The sequence below is a fragment of the Panicum hallii genome, chromosome 7 (assembly GCF_002211085.1).
Source record: "Panicum hallii strain FIL2 chromosome 7, PHallii_v3.1, whole genome shotgun sequence".
NCBI classification, from domain to species: domain Eukaryota; kingdom Viridiplantae; phylum Streptophyta; class Magnoliopsida; order Poales; family Poaceae; genus Panicum; species Panicum hallii.
In genome coordinates, this window is record NC_038048.1 from 1,816,440 (window position 1) to 1,843,053 (window position 26,614).

General features: G+C 50.9%; 2 protein-coding genes across 4 annotated transcripts; one reads left to right on the plus strand and one right to left on the minus strand.

Annotated features, from left to right (window-relative positions):
* Positions 1-7,187: 7,187 nt before the first annotated feature.
* LOC112899402 (glyoxylate/hydroxypyruvate reductase HPR3-like) lies at positions 7,188-9,052 on the minus strand. Of its 2 annotated transcripts, none has more exons than XM_025967855.1 (3): positions 8,925-9,052; positions 8,104-8,671; positions 7,188-8,014 (listed from the first exon to the last, which is right to left on the minus strand). In XM_025967855.1, exons 1-3 carry the CDS (start codon positions 8,984-8,986, stop codon positions 7,490-7,492), a joined length of 1,155 nt encoding a protein of 384 aa, XP_025823640.1. In that variant the 5' UTR covers positions 8,987-9,052; the 3' UTR covers positions 7,188-7,489. The 2 variants fall into 2 exon arrangements, with proteins under 2 accessions (XP_025823640.1, XP_025823639.1); XM_025967854.1 differs by having other exon boundaries at positions 8,933-8,952.
* Positions 8,993-12,582, plus strand: LOC112899404 (glyoxylate/hydroxypyruvate reductase HPR3-like). Of its 2 annotated transcripts, none has more exons than XM_025967858.1 (2): positions 8,993-9,463; positions 11,790-12,580. In XM_025967858.1, exons 1-2 carry the CDS (start codon positions 9,026-9,028, stop codon positions 12,309-12,311), a joined length of 960 nt encoding a protein of 319 aa, XP_025823643.1. In that variant the 5' UTR covers positions 8,993-9,025; the 3' UTR covers positions 12,312-12,580. The 2 variants fall into 2 exon arrangements, with proteins under 2 accessions (XP_025823643.1, XP_025823644.1); XM_025967859.1 differs by lacking the exon at positions 8,993-9,463 and adding an exon at positions 9,473-11,630 and having other exon boundaries at positions 11,790-12,582.
* Positions 12,583-26,614: the final 14,032 nt, after the last annotated feature.

Consider the following 26,614-nt stretch of genomic DNA (forward strand, 5'->3'; position numbering starts at 1 on the left):
AATCCCCGGTGGATCGCCCTAATCGGCGCAGAACTGAATATGGCATAATGTTCACCGCCGCTCCCGTATCCACCAGCATTTTATTAACGGGCTGACCATTGATATACCCTTTGAGATATAATGCCTTCAAGTGCTTGTAATTCTTGGCTTGCGGCTTCTCGAATATCACCGGCCGTGGTCCCAAATCAAGCTGGGCTACGGATGGCTCCTCGTAAGCCTGAGCATGGAACTCTGCAGGAAGCACAAAAACCATGTGTGCGTCAGCCGATACCTTCTTATCGGCTTTTGTCGGCTTGGGCAGCCATTCTTTCCTCGAAGCGCGCGGCTTCTTTTCCTGCTCATAATGAACTTGTTCTGCCAGATCCGGTCGCGCTTTTCTCAATGTCTCGATGTATCTGGCCTCGGCTTCCTCCAAGCTCCGTAGCCTCTGAACTCGACGCTTCTGTGAACGATTTAGTCCATCCGGGCACCAACGTGGGCGATGATACCTATCCCCCTCTTCATATTCCCCTCGTGGTAGTTGAACCCGCCTTTGCTGAGTTGGCGCAGGTCCTAATCTCTCAAAAACTGATTCCCTTGCCTCTGTCTTCATAGGTGCACATTCTGGGCAGTCCCTAACAGTAGGCAATCGGCTCATACCGGAATCCCAACAGTACCTGAAGAATGGGCAGTACCAATGATCACGAGCATCCTCGTGCTTCTTCAAACGCTTTCCGGTGCGATGCTCATATTCTTCGTCTTCAGATTCCCGCTGGAGGCGCTGTTGGTACTGATACTCATATTTCCTGAGAAGGTCAGAAGAAGTTGGACGTTGATTCCTTACATACCTTACTCGCTCTTCCGTGACATATTCTTTTTCCTCTTTTTGGGGCCGATTGCTGGAACCAGCCTTCACATTTTTGGCCTGATGTCGCGATGCTATCCCTGCCATGTTGATGCCGAGCGCGAAGTTCAACTGCCACCTTGCAGACCGATCATTTTGTTCTACCATGTTTACACCAGGAAAAGGCTGAGTATCTACCTTCATGGCGGTCTTCCCCAAGATCAATCGGCCCTGTTCAATAGCCGACTGTATTTGCCGACGGAGTTCCTTGCAGTCACTCGTGCCATGGGTAAAGGAATCATGCCACTTACAATATAATCTCCCTTTTAACTCCTGTGCCGTGGGAAGCTTATGTCCCTCTGGAAACTTCAACTGTTTTTCTTTCAGTAATAAGTCGAAAATTTGTTCGACCTTACTCACATCAAAGTCAAACCCTTTTGCCGGACCAGTTTGCTTCAGCCACTTACAGGGTACAGGATTTGCACCACGAGCCCACTCAGCAACCAATACCTCCAGTTCCTCTTCGGAATCATCGGCTTCTTCCGTTTCGGCTACTGCCACCTGACGCATGCATTTTGAAGTTTGTCTTTGTAGCCCGGTCATATGTCCATACTCCTTCCTCCCAAGCATGGACCAATTCATCAATTAGAGGCTCCATGAACACACCCATGTTATTCCCCGGGTGTCCAGGAATAATCAACGACAACAATATGTTCTATCATTGAAAGCATACGCCTGGAGGGAGATTGAGGGGGATAACGAATACTGGCCAACATGTGTATGTTGCAGCCATCATTCCATAAGGATTGAACCCATCTGTTGCCAGCGCAACACGTACATTATGAGACTCTCTGGCTTTCTCATGATGAATGCTATCAAAGTGGGTCCATGCTTCACCATCGGACGCATGTACCATCTTATCACAATTGTATCATTTTCCATTTTTGTGCCATGTCATCTATTTTGCGTATTCCTCTATCATGTATAACCGCTGGATCCTCGGTATGAACGGAAGATGACGTAGGATTGTCACGGGGATGTTGTTGTCGATCGAAACCCACCGGCGAGCAGCGACAGGCAACACGAGGAGCCGGGAGGCTTCCGGGACGGCTGGTGGGCCCCGGTCCCTCGGTCAACGGCCCAGCGATCTGGCGCACACCCTGGCTTGGAGTTGCTAGGCGTGCCACCTGATCCTGTACCTGATCAGGAAGGTGTGATTTGTGAAATTCCTGTAAGCACAGACACTTGTAAAAATCAGTCCGAGCCGTGATCGGCTCATCACTCCTCCCCGGTATCGGCCATAAGGAGCCGATTGCATCATTACCGGATCGGATCTTTGGGTCAGACAACATATGTATATAATAATGGGATAAAACTTGCTTTAAAGATATTAATCTAATCCAATCTACGACAGCTAAGCCCTCACTACACAATCGGAGCGTCCTACACGTGATTGAGCCTAACGAATACGCAAAGCATCAGAACAAACACCCAAACAGAGACCCTAAGAACAGCTAAAGAGCCGATTCCTTAAGGAACCCTCTATGCAGACTAAGATCCGATACTAACGTATTGCCGGAACTTTCAACTCGTTTGCAAGGCCTAATCATGCATATATCGAGCTAAATCCCTAACAAGTAGGAACTAGCCATAACAGATTGGATCTATCAATAAAAATAAAGCAAGACGCGATCATTGCATCCATGAACGGGTGCAATGATTGCGAAGCACGCAAGAACAATGAACAGAGCAAGATCATGACATAAGAATAACATTACTCTATGCGCGCTATGATAACTAATGCTACTCGCCATCTACAAGGCTTCAGAACGAGCAACACATAAAGCAACAAGCAAGAGCAATGCGCCCCCGATCACGCGAAGCGTGATCAGGGGGCAACACGGCACTTACCCGATGAAGAACCCTGGAACAGGGGAGGCGATGCGCCGTGAGTTGTTGATAAATGAATCTCTCCTCTTTTTTATTCATGGTACATATTTATAGTCCGTAGACTTGTTCCCCTTAACTAACCCTAACCAAACACAACACGAATCCTAACTGCCTAAGCCTGAGTTTACACGGCCTTACTGGCCCCAAACACCCGTACAGGACCCGATCTGTAATCCTACCATCACCTTTCCCTAGGCCTGTTTTGCTCCTTGGCCCACTTTTGGCCCGTCCAGAATATGGCGATAACACATGCCCCCCTGGTTTCGGCAATGGTAATTCCGAAATCATTTATTTTAAAACCATCTCGACCCTTCGGCTTCCAATCCGTATATGCCTTTTCGACTTCCAACCGATATGACTGCCCTGTACCAATCTCCTCGGGAACTGTCACAACACCGATTCTTATAAATTGAAGTTAAAACATACGATGCTTATAAATTGAAAGCTCTTCAAAAAGATATATGATTTCATGTGATATCCGATTAAGTGTTAAACATCGTAGATGTCAAACTTTCACGAAATCTTATACAAATTTTATCATAGTGTCCTCACATGATAACATGACATCTCGACAAGTTTCATAATTTTCCGACCAAATTTATCTTTTATACAATTTAAACACGATTTGAACATAATTTAGTCGCCATGTTTTGTGAATAGTAGGTTTGAAATTTGTGGTCCTTTCTTCGTTAAGGCCTCAAAGCATGCTCATTAACATGAATAACAATTTTTCATATATTTTTTCCACTATTCAAATGACCACGCAGTTCAAATTTGAATTATTCAAGAAATTCACTACAATAAAATAAATTATCGAAATATAGCAAACACTTGGATAAAAGAATCTAAATTACATATCTTGTTCAGGAGACTGTAGGAAGACAATAGAAAAAATTTTAGAGAAATTAAAGAAAAAAATTTTATATATTTTGCCGAGTGTCTGGCCGCGGCACTCGGCAAAAGCTCTCTTTGCCGAGTGTCTTGGACCAGACACTCGGCAAACAGTCACGGCGTGACCTACCGTTATTTCCTGACGCCTGTTTGCCGAGTGTCATCCTTTGCCGAGTGCGCGGCACTCGGCAAAATGTTCTTTGCCGAGTGTTTTTCTTTGCCGAGTGCCCGACGCTCGGTAAAGGATGAGTTCACCGTGTGTTTTCTTTGCCGAGTGCGGCACTCGGCAAAGCATTTGGCGCTCGGCAAAGCATTTGGCGTATATTTACGCACGTGCAAACAGTCTCTTTGCCGAGTGCCTGATATTTTGCACTCGACAAAGCATTTAGCGCTCGGCAAAGTGCTGGTTTCCGGTAGTGCACGTGCACGTGGGTAAATATACGCCAACGACAGCACAAAAGATTCGATGGAGCTTTACTGAGTCGTCGGCGTCGATCACGTGAGCTAGCTCTACTGAGCGCTAGCCGGCCGGCCGGCCGGTGTGGCCATCACGTTCGTGGTTCGTCGTCTGTGATGATGGATATCAGGATATACTTCACATGCTGGACTCCTCATCACGAGTCTATATATCTCGCTGCCACCTCAACATATACCGGAATGCATGATGTATGCTGTTGCATGCACGTGCACACGCAACGCAACACAACAACCCGGCAGGCGGCAGCAGCTCGACGACTCTCGGTCATGGTATGTGTCCACGTCACTAAAATTCGTCTTCCGTTAGTAGATTTCTTTTTGAAGAAAATTATATGCTCACACGAACTTTCAAATCTTTTCTCTACACGGAATACATTATGATATGTGAATTAGTGTAGCTCAAATGGTAAAATTTTTTATGGTGTAATTCAAGTTCTCGATTTGGCATATATGCTCGTATTTTTCTGGATTACTTTTAAAATTTAACAAACACAAATTTTTCGACATCAAGGTGCATGTGGTGACTTCATCAATCTCGAGATATATACGCTGGCTCAATATTTCGGAGATGTGTGTATTCATAACAAGGATGAGTGTGCGTAAGCTAGCATCTACTCATGTTTCGCAAAAAAAAATATTTTGATCTGCTCCGTTGATCATGCATGCACGTGAGCTTGGCATCCATGATCCATCCATAGAAACGCTCGTTCCGCTCATCATGTGGATGATGGACGACGTGGGATGAACTAGACATTTGAGGTACGAAAGTACAGCAGCTCACATGGACGATCGTCATGGTGATCACGAGTCTGACGAGCTAGCTGCTGGCTCAACATACATACAGAGATCGTGTGCTAAAAGAACTCACAATAATGTTTTGATGGCTGGGATGGTGTGGGCCGCTGCAGGCCGTGCAGGCATATCTGGACGGGGGGACAAAGCAGGATTCAGGAAGCAGCAGCGTGCGAGGCGTGAAGGGATTCAATGCTGGCTAGCTGTAGCTGCATGCATGTAACTGAATTACATTCTTCCCGCTCTATTATGGGAATGCACTGCAACAGTGCCTGTATTATATGGGTGCAATGCAACAGTGCAAAACTACATCGCTTTGTATATCTACAAATAAGGCGAGAGAGAGACAAAGGCGTACACATGCATGGAATTCAGTGCCTGCATACTGATGGGAATGCATGCATGAGCGAGCTAGCATGGCTCCAAATCAGCTCGTACCTGTGAATGGATCGGAGTTGTTAGACCCACAGCAGGTCAGCAGCAGCAGCAACATGTACGCTGCTGGCGGTGCCGGTGGGCGGCCAATTCAAGCCCGTCCAAACGATGGAGCCTCTGCGTGCCGGCTGGTCCATCCATCGTCTCATGCATGCATGCATTGTTCTGCTGGCCGGTGCATGCAGAGGACACTTTTCGCTTCCATCTCGCGTATGAATGCCTGGCTGTCGATCTGCATGCCATGCACCGGAAAACAGACTCTTGTCTCTGCTTGCACTGCCTGCTCGTCCGGATCGCATTGATCGTCGGATGCAGCTCATGCTGATCTATAGCGCGCGTCTTAGGGGTTGTTGATGCAAAGGTACGGTACGGTCTTCCTAAATCGATTCGAAGTTCCAAGTTTAAAGCTTTTTTTTTTCCGAACGAATTTATTTCAAAGCTTTCACAAATTTGTTTACTACTAGTAAGAATTATTAGTAACACACTAGGTAGTGATCAAAATGCTGAGCTGAGGCAGACGGCCGGCAGCTAGCAGGAGTGGCAGAGGGCAGAGGCCATAGGCAGGGGCGATCGAGGGGGACAGGCAGCGCGCGACGCGTGAACGGATTCAATTCCACTATTTATTCCAGTTGTTCTCAGTCCCATCGGATCCACATCCAGGCCAAGGAGTTGCAGCGGCCGCGGCTAAATTCCCGCGCTCCTGAGTCCCTTCCTGCATGGATTTGCGTAGCTGCACCGACCGCGCTGCACACTACTGCTCATGCACCAGCAAATTAAAATGCGTGCCAACAACCTTAACTGCCATGACTGCATGTCGCCATCGAGAGAGAGAGAGAGAGAGAGAGAGAGAGAGAGAGAGAGATGGCCATCTTGTTGATCAGTACGTACTAGCTAGTATGGAGCGAGATTAGTTCTCGATCTAATAGTTCACGGCATAACCTGTTGAAAACTCCTGGAACAAAGGGATGACTGCATGCAGCAGAGGATGCTGAGCAGAAGAACAAGCAGCTAGTGTGAGATGTGCGACTGGATTTACTGATCGATGTTTTAGAACTACAGGTCGCAGGCCTCTCTCATTTTCTTTGAAAACAGGACTGTAAACTGTTCACAGTTCAGTGCAAAGCGACAGTCTGCTAAACTGCCAGGACAGCCAATTTCTTTTACATGGTATCGCTGACCGTGTTCAGACACTACAACGACTTGTATTTTTTTTTAAAAAAAAGAGATATTATTGCTGTGTTCTGACCCAACGCACCAGAAACTTTATTACATCGGAGAGCCACCAAACACCTGCGCTTGTACCAACTTCAAAACGACACTTCGTTAGACTTCATTTACTTGGTCAGCGGCTAGACTGCCTCGAGCTTCTTTTACATGGACGTCATCTTCAGCGGCATCTTGATTTGGGTATCCAGAAACCCACCAGCACAGCTCCATCTCTCTTACAAAAACATGCCCTTCAGGTAGATGCCAGGCACGCCCTCAGACTCTTTACCACAAGTCTTTACCACAAGTCTTAGCATCAGTAAGTGATGGATGTCGCACTTGCAGCATCTGTCGATCTCAATTCGGTCCAGCCAGCATATTGGGTCCACCTAATTAAATTAGGTGCCTGCATGCATTCGCTGCAGTTCAGTTACCAGCAAATTAACATACCTAAACAAATTCAGCAGCAGCTGTTACCTGTAGCTGCTGGTGAAGAGCTAGTGTGGCAAAGGAGCTTATGGATGCTAAGAAGCTGGAAGCTGTGCAATCGGGTTCTGTTCTGATACAAATATATATTTGGTTTTTCTCCTCATTATGTATTGGCTGGATACAATTTCTTGGAAACATATACACACACACCGTGTGGTGCCGTGCCTCTGCACTGGACTTATTCATCATCTTAAACACATTGTACTACCCCATTGATCACAAGTTCACAACTGAAACAAAAGTGCTACAGCTTGTAACTACCTAGTTCGTGTAGCAATACCGAAACACAATAGGATCTGTTGGGTCATGAACATTCCGGATGGTGCTTTCACCTTACACTGAAACATAGATGCAATGCACTCCACTTGCAGTAAAATAGAATCAACTCGTGGAGTCTCGAATGGATCAGTTAGCTATGTATACTAGCTATGGAAGAGCCACGGGCGTCAGCAACGGTTTCCCGGAGAAGAAGGCCTCCAGGTTCCCGATCATGAGCTCGCGGAGGTCAGCGGTGGACTCCTCGGTGAACACCGCCTCGTGTGCCGTCAGCACGACATTGTCCATGTCTCGCAACTCCGGCGGCACATGCGGCTCGTTCTCGAACACGTCGAGCCCGGCGCCGGCGATCCTCCCTTCCTGCAGCGCGGCGATGAGCTCCTGCTCGTCCACGTTCCCCCCGCGCGCGACGTTCACCACCACGCCGCCCGGTCCCAGGGCGTCCAGCACGCGCCGCCCCACGATGCGCCGCGTCGCGTCGTTCAGCGCGCACGCGACGACCAGGGCGTCGGAGTCCGCGGCGAGGGCGTGCGCGTCGGGGAAGTAGCGGTAGGGGACGGAGGCCTTGGGCGCCCTCGAGTGGTAGGAGACGACGCAGCCGAATGCCTCGAGGCGCTTGGCGATCAGCCAGCCGATGCTGCCGAGGCCGATGATGCCCACGCGCTTGCCGCTCAGCTGATCGATCGTCAATTGGAGTGGAGAGAAAAAAAGATTGTATTTTTGTCTTGCTGTTCTACATCCAAAAAGATGCCAAGAAATCGAACCTTGGAGGTAAGTGGGTAGTCCCCTTGAGCCGGCCAGAGCCCGGCGCGGACGTAGCGGTCGGCGGCCGAGACGCGGCGGAGCACGGCGATGAGGAGCCCGACGGCGTGGTCGGCGACGTCGACGGAGAAGATCTTCCCCGCGCCGGCGACGATGACGCCGCGGCGCGCGCAGCCGGCGAGGTCGACGTGGTCCACTCCCGCGCCTGTGGTGACGACGCAGCGGAGGGAGGGCACGGCGTCCATGAACGCCGCGTCGACGAGGACGGCGCCGCCGGCCACGACGAGCGCGGCGCGCGGGGGGTCCGGCTCCGCGGCGGCGGCGGCGAGGAAGGCGCGGAGGGGCGCGCCCAATGCGTAGAAGTCGTAGACGCGGTAGCGCGCGCGCAGCGCCGCGGAGAAGGTGGCGTCCGTGCGGCGCAGGAGGAGGAGCCCTGGCCTGCCGACCGGCGCCGCCTTGGCAGCCATCCTGATCCCGAGGATTGGGTTCGGGCTGCGGTGGGCGGTGGATCTGGTCCCACTAAGCAGAGCAGGCCCGCACGCTCGCCGTCGGATCGCGTGCCAACGGTCACTGAGGATCGAAATAAAGTAGTAGCAGTCAGCATCAAGATTTGCAGTTGCAGCTCATCAGTTGAATATGCCGTCAGTTCTTGAAAATTGTTGACACAATTCGTCCTGATCCTTGCAAGATCCATAGCATAATCGACCATTTGCAAAGGAAAAAACTTGTAGCATAATCGACCATGATTTTTTTTAAAAGATCTCCTTACTAATAGACAACGAATAATTAATTGATCGGTTCTCACTGAATTATCATCACCCACCCACCCACCACATCACCATCAAAAAGGACTTCGCGATTCCTGGACTTCTTTCCTCCCCCCATCAGAGCCTGTCCTCTCACCGATCCAAGGGGAACGGGAGGATGCCGCCGCCGGCGACCACCGCGAGCGCGGACGACAAGCCGCTGGTGCTCCTGGCGCAGCCGCTGTTCGTGGACTTCGCCGCGGCGCTGGAGGGCCGGTACCGCTTCGCCGTGCTCGAGGACGCCGACGAGGCCACGGCGGCCGAGGCCAGGGTTCTGCTCGTGCCGGGGCTCAAGGAGGTGACCGCCGAGCTCATCGGCAGGCTCCCCGCGCTGGAGCTCGTGGTGGCCACCTCCGTCGGGCTGGACCACGTCGACCTGGACGCCTGCCGCCGCCGCGGGCTCGCCGTCACCAACGCCGGGTGCGCCTTCTCCGCGGACTCGGCCGACTACGCCGTGGGCCTCGTCATCGCCGTGCTGCGCAGGATCGCCGCCGCCGAGGCGTACCTCCGCTGCGGCAGGTGGGCCACGGACGGCGAGTACCCGCTCGCCTCCAAGGTTAGTTTGACTTGTCAAACCACGCCACTTCCTGCTTGTTGACCACGTCAGAGACAATCTAGGCCGTTCAGTACGCTGAGAGAAATTCGGGATAGCGCTGAAGAATTTTTAGTTTTCATTTCCAGGAGATATACATGTAGTATAACGTAGAAATTCGTATCTAGGACCATAGGAATTTCTAATTTCCTCTCCGAGTTATGATATTAATTCTGATTACCAAGGAGATGTCAGTCAACTCAGATCCATCTATGCATAACCTAATGAGTGCCCAATTGATGAGAGGTACTGTACGAGCAACAAGCTTTAAGAAAACTTCTGTTTTCAAAAATATATAAAGCTAGTAAATATAAAAAAATTCTATCACTACTAGAAAACAAGCTTTACATTGGTCCACCCCAAATATACCGGTATGAATTGAATCCAGTACTAATAGTAGTAGAATTGAATCCAGTACTAATAGTAGTAGCATTAGCACGGGATCTAATGCTTACCGGTATATTTGGATGTGGACCAAAGGGTCTGGGCACCAATTGGTACTAAAACCTTTATATTAGTATCCGTTCGTATTTTCACCGGGTAGTTAATGCTTCCCCCCACATTAGTACCAGTTGGTAACATCAACAAATTTTAATACCGGTTGGTATTTCTACCCGGTAGTAAAAGATCCTTCATGAGTTACTTTAAAAGAAAAGTATCTCTTTTTCAACCACAACTGTTGTGTAGGTGAGATGGTAAGTAAGGTACACGCGAGGCAAGAGGTCCCGAATTCAAATCCCATCCACAGCTGAAAAATCATATGACTTGTGAATTGGGACGAGTGTGCGGGCCTCTTTCCAGATTTAAAATATTCTTTTAACCCAAAATGCTTTAGCATCGGGTGGAAACATCACCCAATACTAAGGGTTCTTTTAGTATCGGATCATGCAACCGGTATCCGATACTTGAGACTTTTAATTCCGGATGCGTAGTACCGGTTGTATAAACTGTACTTATAGCGTTTTTCAACCGGTGCTATAAGCTTTTCTAGTAGTGTATTGGTGTTTGAACCTGAGAAAAAAAGCAGAATATCTGATGCAAGCCTAGTGGTGAGCGTCGAGCGAGATGGATGACAAGAGGAGACGTGATGGCGGAGAACTGGAGATTGGCTGCGAAGCATAATATGTGGTCAAGCTAGGTGTCCAAGTTTGAGGAGAGGATTAATAGGGCCTTCGATCGTTGGGTGTGAAAAATAATTTCTTTTCCAAATATGTAGGAGAGATGCTTATCGTTGTGTTAAGTAGAAAGTGAGAAAAAAATCAATTACAAGCCCAACGCTGAGCGAGGACGCACACCACTCAGTCCAGCCTCAACGGCAAAGCGAAGAAAGGATTCCAGCCTAGCGATGCAAAGCTACTCGCATTTCGGATAACTCGGGGGCGAAGCCAGCCGGGAACGGCGCCGGGGTCAGCTCCATCGAACGATGGTGTCAAGATATAGATGAACGGTAAATAGCTAAGGAATTGTAGAATTTCAGCTGACCACCCATGAAAGCCTCTAGATGCGCCCCTGAGACAACCTAGTCTTGTGGAGTATAAGATCTACCACCATGGAATTGGAGGTGACCACATCATAGCTGATGTTGCTGCAGTAGAAGGTCGCAATCTTCCCCGGGATTCCTGAGCTAATTCTTTTTGTTGGAACTTTTGGCATAAAGGTTTAGCTCTGAAATTTTTGCAAAAAATAGAAAAGATAAGCTTGGAAATGGACCTCTCTGGGCCAATCTCTGTGAGCTTTCTTGCTTGCGAGAAGAGGCTGGGAGTGGGCCATTGGGAGTGCTAGTAGTAAAGGAAAGAGAGGAGCCAATGGCCCTCTGAGCCCAATAAGGGTGAGCATGCGGCCCATGAGCGGCCCACTGCGTCTTTTTCACTCGCTTCGTCGAGTCGACGCTTCTGGCTGCTTCCGAGACCGCGACAGAAAACGCCGCCGGGCTGGGAATTGGGATAAGGGTACTGGGGAGTGTGCTGCCGTCGCGAGAGGAGATGGCGCCGCCGACGACCCAAGAAGCCGCCGCTTCCGGCGACCAGGACGGCCCCTGCAAGCCGCTGCGCTCCGCCGCGTTCCCACCGCCGACGCCTACGTCCGGTGCGGCGGCTGGGTGGCCCACGGCGAGTACCCGCTCGCCACCAAGGTTCTCGATCGATTTACTATGCTAGAATAGAGAATTGCACTGATTTTTTCTGCCAAGAGCTGCATTTCCAACCAATCAAGACCACGAACAGGGGTATCATCAAAACAAAACAGAAAAGAAAAATAAGCCGCAAATTTTGAGCTGATTCGTTTGCTGCAGGTGAGCGGCAAGCGCGTAGGGATCGTGGGTCTCGGCCGCATCGGCTCGCTGGTGGCGCGTCGCCTCGCGGCCTTCGGGTGCCCCGTCGCCTACCACAGCCGGTCGCCCAAGCCGTCGTCGCCCTACAGGTTCTTCCCCACGGTGCGCGCCCTGGCCGCGGACAGCGACGTGCTGGTGCTGTCGTGCGCGCTGACGGAGGAGACGCGGCGCGTGGTGGACCGCGAGGTGATGGAGGCGCTGGGCAAGGGCGGCGTGCTCGTCAACATCGGGCGCGGCGGGCTGGTGGACGAGCCGGAGCTGGTGCGGTGTCTGCGGGAGGGCGTCATCGGCGGCGCTGGGCTGGACGTGTTCGAGAACGAGCCGGACGTGCCAGCGGAGCTGTTCGCCATGGACAACGTGGTGCTGTCGAACCACCGGGCCGTGCTCACGCCGGAGTCCATCCGCGGGGTCCTGGACATCGTCTCCGGAAACCTCGAGGCATTCTTCGCCGGGAGGCCACTGCTCAGCGCCGTGACGCTCTGAGCTCGATCTGAATCCACACATGGCGACACCTGATGGTCATGTTCACCGAATGGAACCGAAACGGGAAGGACCAACCGATGACAGGTCCAAAGCGATCTGATGTTGGTGGGAAATTCCAGTTCTATCTCCCGGATTTTCCTGAGACTCACCTGTTTCTTGTGCTCCTCCGACAGACAGGACATAGATCCACCACAGATTGAGCTTGCCACACTGCTTGAGACATACAACAACCAATAATGAAAGAGAGAATAATAATATCCATTACAAAACATTTCCGAAAATTTCCTTAGCGTAAACTGACAAAATAACGGCATTCAATGGTTCCCAACCTAACAAGACCAGTAAAAATTGTGTTTTTCTTTAAAAGACAATTGATATATGGGTCAAAGTTTTTGTTTTTGGAGGGAAATCTTATATAAGAAGAACATTTTGGACCCAAAACACTTCAAAAATTTCGATCCCAAAGTGGGTCAGCGAATACAGTTTTTTGATGTTTATAGAAATGAGAGCAGAGCATACCTAGGTTGTTTTGCATCTTAGATTCTTAGTTTTATCGTGTTCACCTGTATTCGAGCTGTGGATTTGGCACACGTTCCCCTTGGATTTATGCTCTGGGGAGCAAATAGTATATGTATATGGACTGACGTGTGCTGTCATTGCCAGCATATATAGATGTACACTTGAATTTTGAAAAATCTTTTCTTTAGCTGAAGTTGATGAAAGTGTTTTTTTTTTTCGCGACCGTGCTTGAGCCTATTTTTCATTAAGAGAAGAAGAATTACTGACGGAAAGTACCATGGTACCTCAAAGTGCGGCCCTTAAGGGCCTAAGCAAATATTAGCCGGCCGCTGTCAGGTGGCTCGGCCTACCAGGACGGAATCGCGGTTAGCACCGGCCCATAAGTAGGAAGAGGCGCAAATGTCAACGTTCTGGGCATGTGGCGCCTTCCCGACCCACAACGTAACCATAGGGTCGGGAAGGCCGAGCCGACCCTAGAGAGGAACCCGACCTTGAGATCTCTCGGGGAAGGAGCAAGGAGGCATTACTACGCTAGATTCGACGCGCCCCTCGCCCGATAGCCGGGGTAGGGGCACCACCTACGGACTGGTGGACCGGCGGGGACACCCCCGATCTCTCGGGCCATCATGACCCCGCGACCGGCACTCACGCCGGCCGCGCCCCTCTCCGTCAGCTTGACAGGACAGTTTGTACCGGGCCACCCTCCGCCGTCAGGCGTAGGGCGAGGCGGGCGCGCCAAGCTAGCGGTGTCGGTGTTTTACCGCCACGCCCACAACGGAGGGATACCCCCGAGGTGGTGAGTTTGTTGGTAGGGTGTCGCTGAGATCAGGAACTCGAAGGTGCAAAGGAACATAAGGTTTTAGATAGGTTCGGATCACCGAGAGCGTAATACCCTACGTCCTGTGTGGATTGTATTGCCTTTGATGATGATTGTCCCTGAAGAGGTCCCTGTCCGCCCTTATATAGTCTAGGAGGATAGGTTTACATGGAATTCCTAGTCGGGTATAAGCCCAGGAGTCCTACCCGAGTACTTCTCGGGTAGTTCCCTACCGTGTCCGACTAGTTTCACTACTGCCTACCGTGTCCGACTAGTTTCACTACTGTACGAGTAATCCTACTGCATTACGAGTAGTTATAATAGATGTAGGGCATAAGCCATGTCCCATCCCGTATCCTAGCAGAAGTGTGTCACGTAGACAGTCCCGTGTGCCCGGGACTGACAAGCCCCCGAGCCCTTCGTAGTCGAGTACTGCAGGCGTCCGAGTACTTCAGAAGGCGTCTTCGAGTTCTCCCGAACATCATCTTGAAGGTGTCCTCCGAGTACTTCCCTAGCTGTGTCGAGGCTGTGAGGTGCTCATGCCCCGAGTAGTCGTCCAGTCTTCTTTATATGGGGTGCGATTAAACTCGCACTCCATATGGAGTAGCCTCCGAGCCTTAGGTTGACTCGTAGAATCAGGCTGCGGGTCAATTTAATCTTGAGTCTTCTGTCCTTATCTTCCAGCAAATTTGAAAAATAAATCGTTGATGATACCTATCCCGAAGCCCCCGAGCATTTAATCCAAATTCCCAAGTTTTGGAATTAAGGATTCAAAGAATCGTGGCATGCAATATACGACGGTAAAAATTTGATGGTGAACATGGGCAAATTGGTGTAGTAAATTTCAAAATCTCTTTTTTTAGGATGAATTCACAAAAAATGGTTAAAAAATAACATCTTGAAAAACACCCAAAATTACCTCTCAAATCAACTTTGGTGCCCTGAACCAATGACTAAATAAGTCCCCTAGGTAATAATTTGAACAAACCCCTTATTTTGGAATAAAATCTCTGAAATAATTCTTAACAAACATCTACCCAAGATAAATCTTAAAAATCCTCTTGGATCGGGTATTGTTGAGTAATTGTACAGCATCCAGCATAGAAACATGAGAGCTGTCTCTTGAGGCACACTGAGTGACTTGTCCCATCAAGCCCCTGAGCCAGGAGCCAGATGATAAGCATAAAGTAGCCGTAGCAGAACTATGGCGCTACCCCCCGGAGTCCAGGCATTGGGCAAATAGCCGCTGAGGTATGAACAATTGATGAAGCCATCCAACCGGAGTTGGTCCCGACTAGGATTGTAGTCAAGATGAATAGCCGAAGTAGTCAAACATGTGTAGAACATGTCGTAAACTAGTAGATTTCTTATCATGGGAGCGAGACCCCTTCAATAACATAGTGTACAAGTTGAGAACAAGTAATATGTTACTGGAAAATAAGGGAGCGAGACCCTTTCAATAAACTTGCGCGTAGTAGCAGTCATAAATAATTAGAACGGTGTTGTACTGGAAGTATGAGCACAAGGTCCCATCAGTAACCTAGGAAACTAGTCAGAAACTAGTAATTAATTACTGGAAATATGGGAGCGAGGCCCCTTCAGTAAACTTGCGCGTAGTACCAGTCGGAAACCGGTAAAACGGAGTTGTACTGGTAGTATCAATCTCCAGGCACCAATAGAAGATGTCCCCAGTTGATCAAGGATGAAACCGACGTAAATGTTCAATATTCCAAGAATTTGGTACCTCCTGGCCATCCGAGTACTGTAAGCAACAAGATCCAGGGCCAGTAATCTTGTGCACAATGAAAGGTCCTTTCCATCGCAAGTTTAGCTTGTGTAGCCCAGTATCATTCTGGATTCGCCGAAGAACCATATCGCCAACACTGAAAGAGCATCATTGAACGTTCCTGTCATGGTAACGACGAACTCCTTGTAAGTAGCGGGCCGACTGGAGCAATGCATTGCATTGGATTTCCTCAGCTGAGTCAAGCTCGAGATGTCTTGCATTGTCAGTCTCACCTTCTTCAAACATCTCCAGTCGTGGAGACTTCCACATCATGTTAGCTGGTAATATAACTTCAAACCTATAGATGAGAAAGAAAGGTGACTATCCTGTAGCTTTGCTTGGTTGTGTGAGAAGCCCCCAGACTACCGATGGGATCTCATTGATCCACTTGCCGCCCTTTTTGCTGTTCGCGTTATGGAGTCTTTTCTTCAATCCATCAAGAATCAAGCTGTTGGCGTGCTCAACCTGGCCATTGGCCCGTGGGCGAGCAAATGAAACATATTTGACTTCAAATGGAGCTGCGTTCGTAGAAATCCCAGAACTGATGTGAGTGGAAATTGGATCCCAAATCTGTAATGATAGTGTTGGGAAAGCCAAAATGATTTAAGATGTCGCAGATGAAAGTAATCACTCGATCCGTCGTGAGCGTTGCAATTGGCTTATACTCGATCCACTTGGTGAACTTTCTACCAACACGTGTGTAAAACCTCCTGGCGCAATTGTTAACGGCCATATAATGTCCAGGCCCCAGAATGCAAACGGCCATGAAGGCGGTATGGTGATGAGGTTATGAGCCGAGACATGAGGCTGTTTGCCAAAGAATTATCAGTTGGCATACCGGTGAACGAGTGCTTCGACATCTACCAAAACAGTTAGCCAGTAGAAACCAGACCGAAACGCCTTGCTGACTAGTGTGCGAGAAGCCGCGTGGTTCCCGCACATGCCTTCATGAATCTCTTGGAGTATCTTTTTGCCCTCCTTACTGACACGCTTCATGAGTATGCCTAAAGCTGATCCACGTTTGTACAGGTTACCCCCTGTCAGACCCGGGGCCACGGGGCTGTGTACATCAAGTAGTCCATATTGGGCTAGGGGATAAGATGTGTCCTGTACCTTATTTATGTTGTATTCTACCCGCATGCGGAGTAGAACTAGTCAATACAGTAGGAAACTACTCGAGTTGTACTTGAGTACGATTCCTGAGCTAGTATCAGGCTAGGATTCATGTAACCCTGTCCCCCCGGATATATAAGGGCGGGCAGGGACCCCTCTCAGAACATAAGATCACCGGATCAACATCAAGGCAATACAAACCATCATACAGGACGTAGGGCATTACGCATATTGCGGCCTGAACCTGTCTAAATCTTGTGTTGTCTGCAACTTCGAGTTCCTGATCTCGGCGCATCCCAACCTAAAACCTACCACCTTGGGTATACCCCTCGGTGGGCAGCCGGATAAAACCCGACAGCTGGCGCGCCAGGTAGGGGAGCGCATCAGAGATCCGCTGGAGAACTCGATGGCTATTTTCAAGTTCCCCAGTCCCGTGCTCCCTGAGGGCACGACCTTTGTTTTTGGCTCGTGGGTCTGCGTTGCCAACGGCGCAGGCGGTTTCCGTCGGCACATTGTCGACGACACCATCAAGCTAAAAACACTCGCCTCAAGGCTCGATGACTTTGTCGACAGTCTCGACGAGTGTCGTTCTTTGATTCTGCCAGGGAAACCGAGGTAGAATCTGTCACTACTGTTCCTTTTTCCATGTTGGAAAAGGACTTGGACTCTTTGCTCCAGGCTGGAGGCTCCGAGGCCACCGTGTGTCGGGGGGCTGAGGATCACCTGGCCACTTGTGGGCTGATGATCACCACCACCTCCGAAGGATGAATCGTTCATTGGAAGGGGATGGATCTGTCCGATCTACTCGGACATGAGGACCGCTTGGTAGCCCACCTTGAGCCTTTGCCTTTTCAGGAAGGCAGGGCGCTGGCTACCATAACCGAGGGCTCGACTGAACTAGTCGAAGCCCCCTCTGAAGAACTCGCAACTCGCCAAGTTCTGATGGCGGAAGAGGGGGACGATGATGCTCTCATCCCCATCGGCGCACTTGACGGGATATCAGAAGATGAAGACACCGCTGAAGCTGTGGACGAGAACGACGCCGAGCGCGATGCACGACGTGCAAGGAACAGAGCTCGTGCGGTTCGTAGAAGGCGGGCCAACGAGCGCATATGTTCTGCACAGCGCGAACTCGACCCTGAATTCGCCGCGGTGGATGAACAAGGCTTCAGGACTCCTGTGGCCAACATTGCTCGGGTAACAGCAATGACCCCAACGTTCGACAAGCGCTCCTCTACGCCCAACGGGCGTGGGCCCAGCTGGACCAGCAGGCTCCGGCATCACTCGTCAGGGACGAGCACGTCGGAGACAGCCGAAGCCAGGCCCCAAGTCGAACAACAGGTAATCGCCCGCGACCCCAACGCAGCAATAACAATGACGGTGTGGGTGGGAGTCAGTTCACCGGTGGGAGGCGGCAGCCACCCCCGGCAAACAACCCGAGGCAGCCCAACCCTTCACGTCAACAACCAGACCTTCGCTAGAAGATTAATGAGGGGCGCGATGCCCGGTCAGTCCTCAACTCGAGGCGACGGGAACACGAGGTAGCCGAGCGAGACGATGCTGACTGCAGCGATCGTTTTCCTGCGTTCACTACAAGATTCAACAGCTATAAGTACCTGGAGGGTTTCAAACCGATTGGTATTACCAAGTATGACGGTAAGCAGGACCCCAACAATGGCTCCGCTGTTACTCCACTGCCATTGAGGTGGCTGGCGGCTCCAACACTACCAAAGTCGTCTACTTTCCGATGGCTTTGGAGCCTGCACCGTTGACTTGGTTGGAAAGCCTCCCCAACGGCTCCATCGACTCCTGGGAAGGCCTCAAGAAGGTTTTCATCGGCAACTTCCAGGGGGCGATATCCCGAGCAGGAACCCGGCACGACCTCGCCCAGTGCAAGCAAGAGCGTAATGAACTCCTCAGATCCTACACCCGCCGTTTTTTCGATGTGCGGGCCACCATCGCAAACATCTCGGAGGAGGACATCATCGACTGCTTCTACAACAGCCTAACAGACCCAGGTATATATCGTGATTTTGGGCATAACAGGCCGAAAACGGTTGCAGGACTACGCGACATGATGCACGACTGGTCTGAACAAGAAGAAAAGATGCGCGAGAGGTTTCCAAGACGCACCGACCTCAACCAGAAGCGCAACAACGACAACCGGGCTGACAAAGGCCAGCGGGACTTTTCGGGTTCTTCCCGAAAACGCAAGCCAGACGATCTCGTCGCGGCTGTGGAACGTCCTTCGCGGGGCAAGAAGTCGACCACGCAGGAGTAGTTTGAAAAACTCCTGCAGAAGAAGTGCCCGTGGTGCGTCAACTCCAAACACGCAGCGATCGACTGCTTTCAGCTCAAGCGCACCTTTGGCTCTCCTGGAAACGGCAAGAAGAACAAGTCGACGGGCAAAGAGCCCAAAGACGAGGAACAGGAAGACAAATCTGAGACGCCCAAGTTCTAGGATGCCTCCAAAACCGTCAATGTCATCTTTGGTGGTGATGAAGATTTTTGCTCCAAGCGGGAACAAAAGTTGCTGCTACGGGAAATTCTATCCATTGAACCGGCGGTACCACGACCACTCCGATGGTCGGAGGTCCCCATATCATTTTCCCGTGATGACCAATGGACCAGCTTTTCTGAGCCTGGGAAGTTCCCACTGGTGCTGGATCCAGTGGTCGCAGAAGTCAAGCTTACTCGGGTTCTTATCGATGGTGGGAGCGGACTTAATCTTATCTTCACCAGCACGCTGAAGAAGATGGGTCTGGACCTTACCAACAAGCTCACTCCGAGCAAAGCTCCTTTTTACGGTATTGTCCCTGGCAATGCCGCGCACCCGCTTGGAACAGTCGTTCTCCCAGTCACTTTTGGGACGAGGGAGAATTACCGAACCGAGTTCATCAAGTTCGAGGTGGCCAACTTCGAATCTTCCTACCACGCTATACTGGGGAGGCCGGCGCTCGCCAAGTTCATGGCAGTGCCGCATTATGTTTACTTACTTCTCAAGATGCCAGGACGTAGCGGCGTGCTCACGCTCCGAGGCGACTTGAAGAAGTCCTATGATTGCAACCAAGAGGCCATCCAGTATGCATCGACTTCCCGCGTGCCAGATGCTTCTGCAGAAGTACTCGCGGCCGCACAGCAACTTCTCAAGCCGAGCTGGACATCCCGACGAAGAAGGCGAGCCAATCGGGCATCAAGTCGACGGGTGATATGGCTCTCAAGACGATCCAGCTCCAAGAAGGTGACTCCTCCAAGACAGCCATTATCGGCGCTGGCTTGGGCGACAAATAGGAACTCGCGCTCATCGGTTTCCTGCGGGCTAACCGAGACATATTCGCATGGAAACCATCGGATATGCCAGGGGTGCCCAAGGAACTGATCGAGCATAGTCTAAATGTGTACCCACAAGCTGTACCAAAGAAGCAACGACTTCATCGTTTTGCCCCTGATAAACGGGAGGCTATCAAGCGGGAAATAGCTAAACTCCTCGCGGCTGGATTCATTAAAGAAGTAATCCACCCAGAGTGGGTAGCTAACCCGGTTCTTGTATTGAAAAAGAATAAAGAATGGAGAATGTGTGTCGATTATACCGATCTCAACAAGCATTGCCCAAAGGATCACTTTGGGCTCCCTCACATCGATCAGGTAGTCGACTCAACCGCAGGTTGCGTATTGCTATGTTTCCTTGATTGTTATTCAGGGTACCACCAGATTGCTCTCAAGGAGGAAGACCAGATCAAGACCGCGTTCATCACCCCGTTTGGGACTTATGCCTACAAGACGATGTCCTTCGGGTTGAAGAACGCTAGCGCTACCTATCAATGGGCAATTCAGATGTGCTTCGCTGATCAGTTACACCGGAACGTGGAGGCCTACGTGGACGACGTGGTTGTGAAAACCAGGAATCCCGAGGGCCTGATCACGGATCTGGAGGAAACTTTTGCTAGCCTAAGGAAATACCGATGGAAGCTCAATCCAACCAAGTGTGTTTTCAGCGTCCTATCGGGTAAATTGCTCGGGTTCATAGTCAGTAACCGGGGCATCGAGGCCAACCCTGCAAAGATTACCACCATCACTGATATGGAGGCACCTGCCACAATCAAAGATGTGCAGAAACTTACAGGGTGCATGGCAGCTCTCAACAGATTCATCTCCCGGCTCGGGGAGACAGGACTACCTTTTTTCCGACTCTTAAAGCGCCAAGACAAGTTTCACTGGATAGAGGAAGCCGAGCGGGCCCTGCAAGATCTCAAGCAACATCTACAATCGCCCCCGATCCTCATAGCTCCATTGCCGGGTGAGACCCTTTTACTTTACATTGCGGCAACTACCCATGTTATTAGTGGTGCCATTGTTGTCGAACGATCCGAGGAGGGCCATGCTTTTGGCGTGCAGAGGCCCGTGTACTTTGTCAGAGAGGTACTCTCGGAGTCTAAGGTGCGGTACCCGGTGGTCCAAAAGCTTCTCTATGGCATATTGATCACCTCAAGGAAATTACGCCACTACTTTGAAGAATACCAGATCACCGTGATCACAGACTACCCGTTGGCGGATATCCTCCACAACCAGGACGCCACGGGTTGTATTTCAAAATGGGCAGTAGAACTGGGGGCTTTGTCGATCGACTTCAAGCCACGCACTGCAATCAAGTCCCAAGCTCTAGTCGACTTCATGGCAGAGTGGAGGGAAAATCAAGTTCCAAATCCAGTCGACAAGCCAGAGCATTGGACCATGTACTTCGATGGTTCTCTCAAGCTCGATGGCGGCGGCGCTGGAGTTTTATTCATTTCCCCAAGAGGTAAACAACTCAAGTACGTCCTCCAAATCCTCTGGGAGGTATCCAACAATGAAGCCGAGTATGAAGCCTTGCTTCACGGGCTTCATTTGGCGATATCACTAGGGATCAAACGACTACTTGTATACGGCGATTCACTTTTGGTCGTTCAGCAAGTCAACAAGGAGTGGGACTGCAACAAGGAGACCATGGAAGCCTATGTACAAGAGGTACGCAAGCTAGAAAATAAATTTTCGGGCCTAGAAGTTCATCATGTGCTGCGGGAGCACAATGTCGCTGCCGATGCCTTATCTAAGCTGGGATCAACCCGAGCACAAGTCCCAGCAGGGGTATTCGTACAGGAGTTGAAGCAACCATCCATCAGCCTTTCACCACAGGTCTCTACCAGCACTGGCTCTGTACGGCCAGAACGAGAGGTCATGCTGGTTGGCGAGGATTGGAGAGGACCCTTTATCGACTTCATCCGAGATCTCATATTATCGGCAGGGATAGACCCCAAGAGCGCTGCTACCGCCCGCCTCACGCGACGGAGCAAGGGGGTCATCCTAGTCGAAGACAAACTTTATCGGCGCGGCGCACGATCTGGAGTACTCATGAAGTGCGTCACAACAAAAGAAGGTCTGGACATATTGCAGGAGATACACGAGGGCGTGTGCGGTAACCACGCAGCGTCAAAGTCACTGGTCGGCAAAGCATACAGAGCCGGTTTCTGGTGGCCCACCGCCGTGTCTGACGCCGAAGATCTGGTGCGAAGATGTCAGAACTGCCAGTTCTTCGGCAAGCAAACTCGTGTCCCGGCCCACACCCTTATTACTATACCACCTTCCTGGCCGTTCGCTTGCTGGAGCCTCGACATGATTGGGCCCTTCGCAACGGCGCCAGGAGGTTTTACTCATGTTCTGGTGGCTATCGACAAGTTCACCAAGTGGATCGAGTTTAAACCGATCGCCAAGCTTACTCCAGACAGGGTGGTCGACTTCATCTCTGACATCTTGCATCGTTTCGGCTTCCCCAACACTATTATCACCGATTTGGGTTCAAATTTCACGGCCAACTAATTCTGGGAATTCTGTGAACACTCATCCATCGAGGTCAAGTATGTTTCGGTGGCACACCCAAGGGCAAATGGGCAAGTCGAGCGGGCAAATGGCTTGATCATTGACGGCCTCAAGAAGCGACTCTACGACGCCAATAGTAAGAAGGGCGGGAAGTGGATTCACGAGTTGCCACATGTCGTCTGGGGGCTCAGGACTCAACCTTCCAAAGCCGCAGGGCAGACCCTGTTCTTCCTTGTCTACGGCTCCGAGGCAATTCTCCCAGCAGACATCATGTGGAAATCCCCAAGGGTCGAGATGTATAACGAAGGCGAGGCGGACGAAGCAGACAGCTGGAGCTGGACTCTGTCGAAGAGGCTCGCTGCTCTGCTCTCATTCAGTCAGCCCGTTACCTACAGGGAATCCGACGATATCATGATCGCAACATTAAGGAACGGTCGTTTAGCATAGGCGACCTCGTCCTTCATCGCGTTCAGGATGAGTCGGGTTTGCACAAGCTTAACTCAAGATGGGAGGGACCGTTCATCATCAAGAGGGTTACAAGACCAGGATCTTATCGACTACAATATCCCGATGGTCAGGATGTACCCAATTCATAGAATATCCAGCACCTGCGACGGTTCTACCCCTAAGCAGACTCGTTTTCAATTTCTGTATACGTCAAGGGCAAGTTTTTCTTTTCTGGGTCGATTTGGCGGCTTTATGCCACATGATCCGAAATGTAAATTCTTGACTACAAATGCGGCGGCTTTGGCCACGCTCAAGCTTTATACAAATCGACTACTTGCTAGTGGCACATGGGTCGTCGCGATGATAATCGTGTTTTTCCAAACTGGTTAGGCCCGTCTGGCTCGGGTTCTGTCTAACTTGTTTGACATGTCCGCATGTTAGGCTAGTCCTGCGGTTATTACACTTAAGGGTAGTTTTCGACTGTTTGCCATGGGCATCCTAGTCGTCGCGCCACAAACCGCGCGTTCCGGGCACGATTGGATTCCTTCGGTTGGATCTTATCTAGCTCACCCGATGGGCTCACGTGAAGAGCTAAACCGACTACTCTCCGAGTCGCTGCACTCAGAGGTAGCATGTCCCTGTTCCAAAGCAGACGGGGCTCTTAGACTTCACATAAGGCTGCAAGAGAACAAAGGTGGTTTCTTATATTACAAAAGTCATTCACACTAACGGTTCAATCCTGGACCATGTTTCCCACAATTTTTTCAGCTATTGGCCGGACCTCTAGCAAATACTCGCGGAAGTTTTCATCAGTACAATCAGCAGCTGCACCCTCCGCGAGTACTTCCAGCCGAGCCTTTGGCCAGAAGGACTTCACAAGGCCCATAGCATGACCCACGTATGATGTGGCCGCCTCGATGACAAAGTTGAGGATCTTTTGTGGCGCCCCGCGAAGTCGATCCAGTAGTGGTAGCCCATTTTCAGCGTCGTCTTCCTGAGGGTCCACCATCTCTACGAGTTCCTAGGCCGCCGTCTTCAAATCATCGAGTTCCTTCTGGCGCTGCTCTTTCTCCTCGCCCAAAGTCTTGATCTGCTGGAGACAGTCGACCAACTGCTTCTCCGTGTCGGCCATCATTTTCCGCAGACTCTCGACTTCATCTGCGTGGCGATACAGCATGTTCTTCAAATCAGTAAGCAATCCCTCTTTATAATTTACGAGTTTTTTAAGTTCTACGATGATAAGCAGGTTTAAGACCATGAAGTTATCGACTACGGGTACAAATTCGGGAATCGAATTCAACGTACCTTGATGAGTTTTCCGTTGCTCCTTGAGTCGGCCTTGGAGCTCGGTGATGGTTTGCTCGAAGCCGGCTCGCTCCTGCATCAGCTCGTCGATACGCTTGGTGGACTCTTCCAGTTTCACTGCAGTTTTTTGGTTCATATCCTGCGCGTTCCCGGATGTCAGCGACAGACGACTTAAGCATACAGTTACCAGCGATTTCGACAAGTTTTACCAGAGCAAACGTGTCGATCGCCTTGATCATTTGACGCAGGCGGCTCAGGTCGTCCCTTGGGAGGTACATCTCTTGGAGGGTATCATCGTTCTCTCCTCCAGGGGTTGACAGCACGGTTGCTTCGCTAGAAGCACCCGCACCCTCCAAGGCTGACGGCTGTGGGGTCTCTGCAAAGGACAAGTGTTTAACACAGCGATGATTACGGCAGAAGGCAGCGGGATCATTTACCTGCAACTTCGACGGGTACGGCAACGGCGGCCTCGACTTGCTCATCGCCAGGGGCTTCGAGTTCCGCGTGCTGGAGCTCGGGCAGTGGCGAGTCAGGCAAGGCCACATCTGCCCTCTCTGCTGGCTCCGGCGCGTTGGCTTGCCCGGGCGAAGGCTCGGGGGCTAGTGGAGCCAACTCGAGTTCTGGCGTCACCGCAGCTGTTGACCTGCTTAAGACAACAGCACAACACTTTTACTGTGATTTCCACACATGGCTAAGGGCAGGGTCCAAAGCGTTACTTACACCTGGGATCGGATCATTGTTGGCTTCCTCCAAACCAACTTCAATGGCTTCCTCACCACATCACTCGTGGCCGGAGGTGCAGGTGTACAAGGCGAGGGGGCTGGCCGCACTGGCGTGGCGATGGCCGCGGCACTTACTGCTGGCGGCGGAGCTATCTCAGTCGAGGGCGTCTGCTGCCCCGATACAGTGCCCGCCACGGCGATCGTCACATCATCTGCAAGAGAAGGTGACGGGTCCGCCCTATCGACTTCTATGGGTCTAGCTTCTGGTGCATCTTTCCCGGTGGAGGGCATTTCGGCTACCCTCTGGCGCTGGGGGCTGGGCAAAGAAGACGAAGGACTGCCAAACAGAGTTGTTATCAGTATTCAGCAAAACAACTCGACACTTTCTAGTTTGACAAATATTTACCCGGCGAGGTCAGCGGTGCTGGCTTTGCGTTTCCGCATCTCCCGGCGCCGCCGGGGAATTAGAGGTGCGTCGTCAGATAATTCCGCGGATGATCCGGAGGAGTTGTTTGCTTGCACCCTCTCCCCAGTTGCCCGGCTGCCCGCGGCCGACTCGCTGCCAGCAATTCTTTCTTTCTGTGCCTTGGCTGCAGCGTTGGGCAATGTATGATAAGGTCGAGGCAGATCGGGTTGCGGCGGGTAATTCCGATACAACGCTGTTGAATCCTATGATAAGATAATCAGTTAGTCTTAACTCTTCAGATCAAGGGAGAAGTCGAGAAGTCGAACACTCACCGATGGTGGTCGACTCTGGGCTGTAAATCCCGCTGGAACATAAGGGACGGCATCCACATCCAGCAGAATTCGCTTGACACGAACAAGCGCAGCATCGTCTCCAAGCTCTTCTGCGCACATACGGGATGGGTCTTCAGTACCCATGTACTCGAATCCTAAGGTATGGTGTTGTTGGATGGGTTGAATTCGGCGTTTGAAGAATGATAACATCACAGATGCCCCGGTTACCCCCATCTCTTTGTGGGCGGCAATCAACTCAAGCAGCTCTTTTACTTGGTCCATCTCGGCTTCACCGGGCTCCAATGTCCATTCGCCGCGCTGAACAGGAGGCCTGCCTGACCGCACAGGGAGTTGGGGGCGTGGTTCGCAATGTAGAACCATTGCTGTTTCCACCCGGGGATATTGGAAGGAAACTTGTAAGATATGTATTTTTCACTAGCGTGTTGTCTAAGCTGGATACCAGCGCCCCCTATCGCAGAAGGATTTTTTGAGGTGGGCTGGGGCTTCACGCGGAAAAGATAGCGGAAAAGAGCCCAATGGGGCTCAATTCCGAGGAAGGCTTCACAGAAGTGGATGAAAATGGAGATATGGCAGATCGAGTTGGGGTTGAGGTGTTGCAGCTCAATCCCGTAGAAGTAGAGAAGGCCACGGAAGAACGAACAAGTGGGGAGGGCAAATCCCCGTTCAGAAAAAGAGCAGAAGGAAACGATCTCGTCGACGCTTTCCATGGGGAATGGATCACGAAAGGGAAGGCGCCAATTGATGAGATCTCTCTCCTGAAGCAGACCTCCCAACACCAAATTTGCTAGATTATGGCGAGAACACTTACTAATTGACCACTCGCTGGTTGCTGCTTGCGCTTCTTTCAAGTCCTTCTGGTCAGTCTTCTTCGGCGCCATTTCAAATCTGTTATGCCACGAGTTGTTCGCACAACGCTCGGGGGCTATGGTGGCGGGCTCGGAGATTTTCGACTATGCAGGGCGGCGGGAGGGCGATGGCAGGA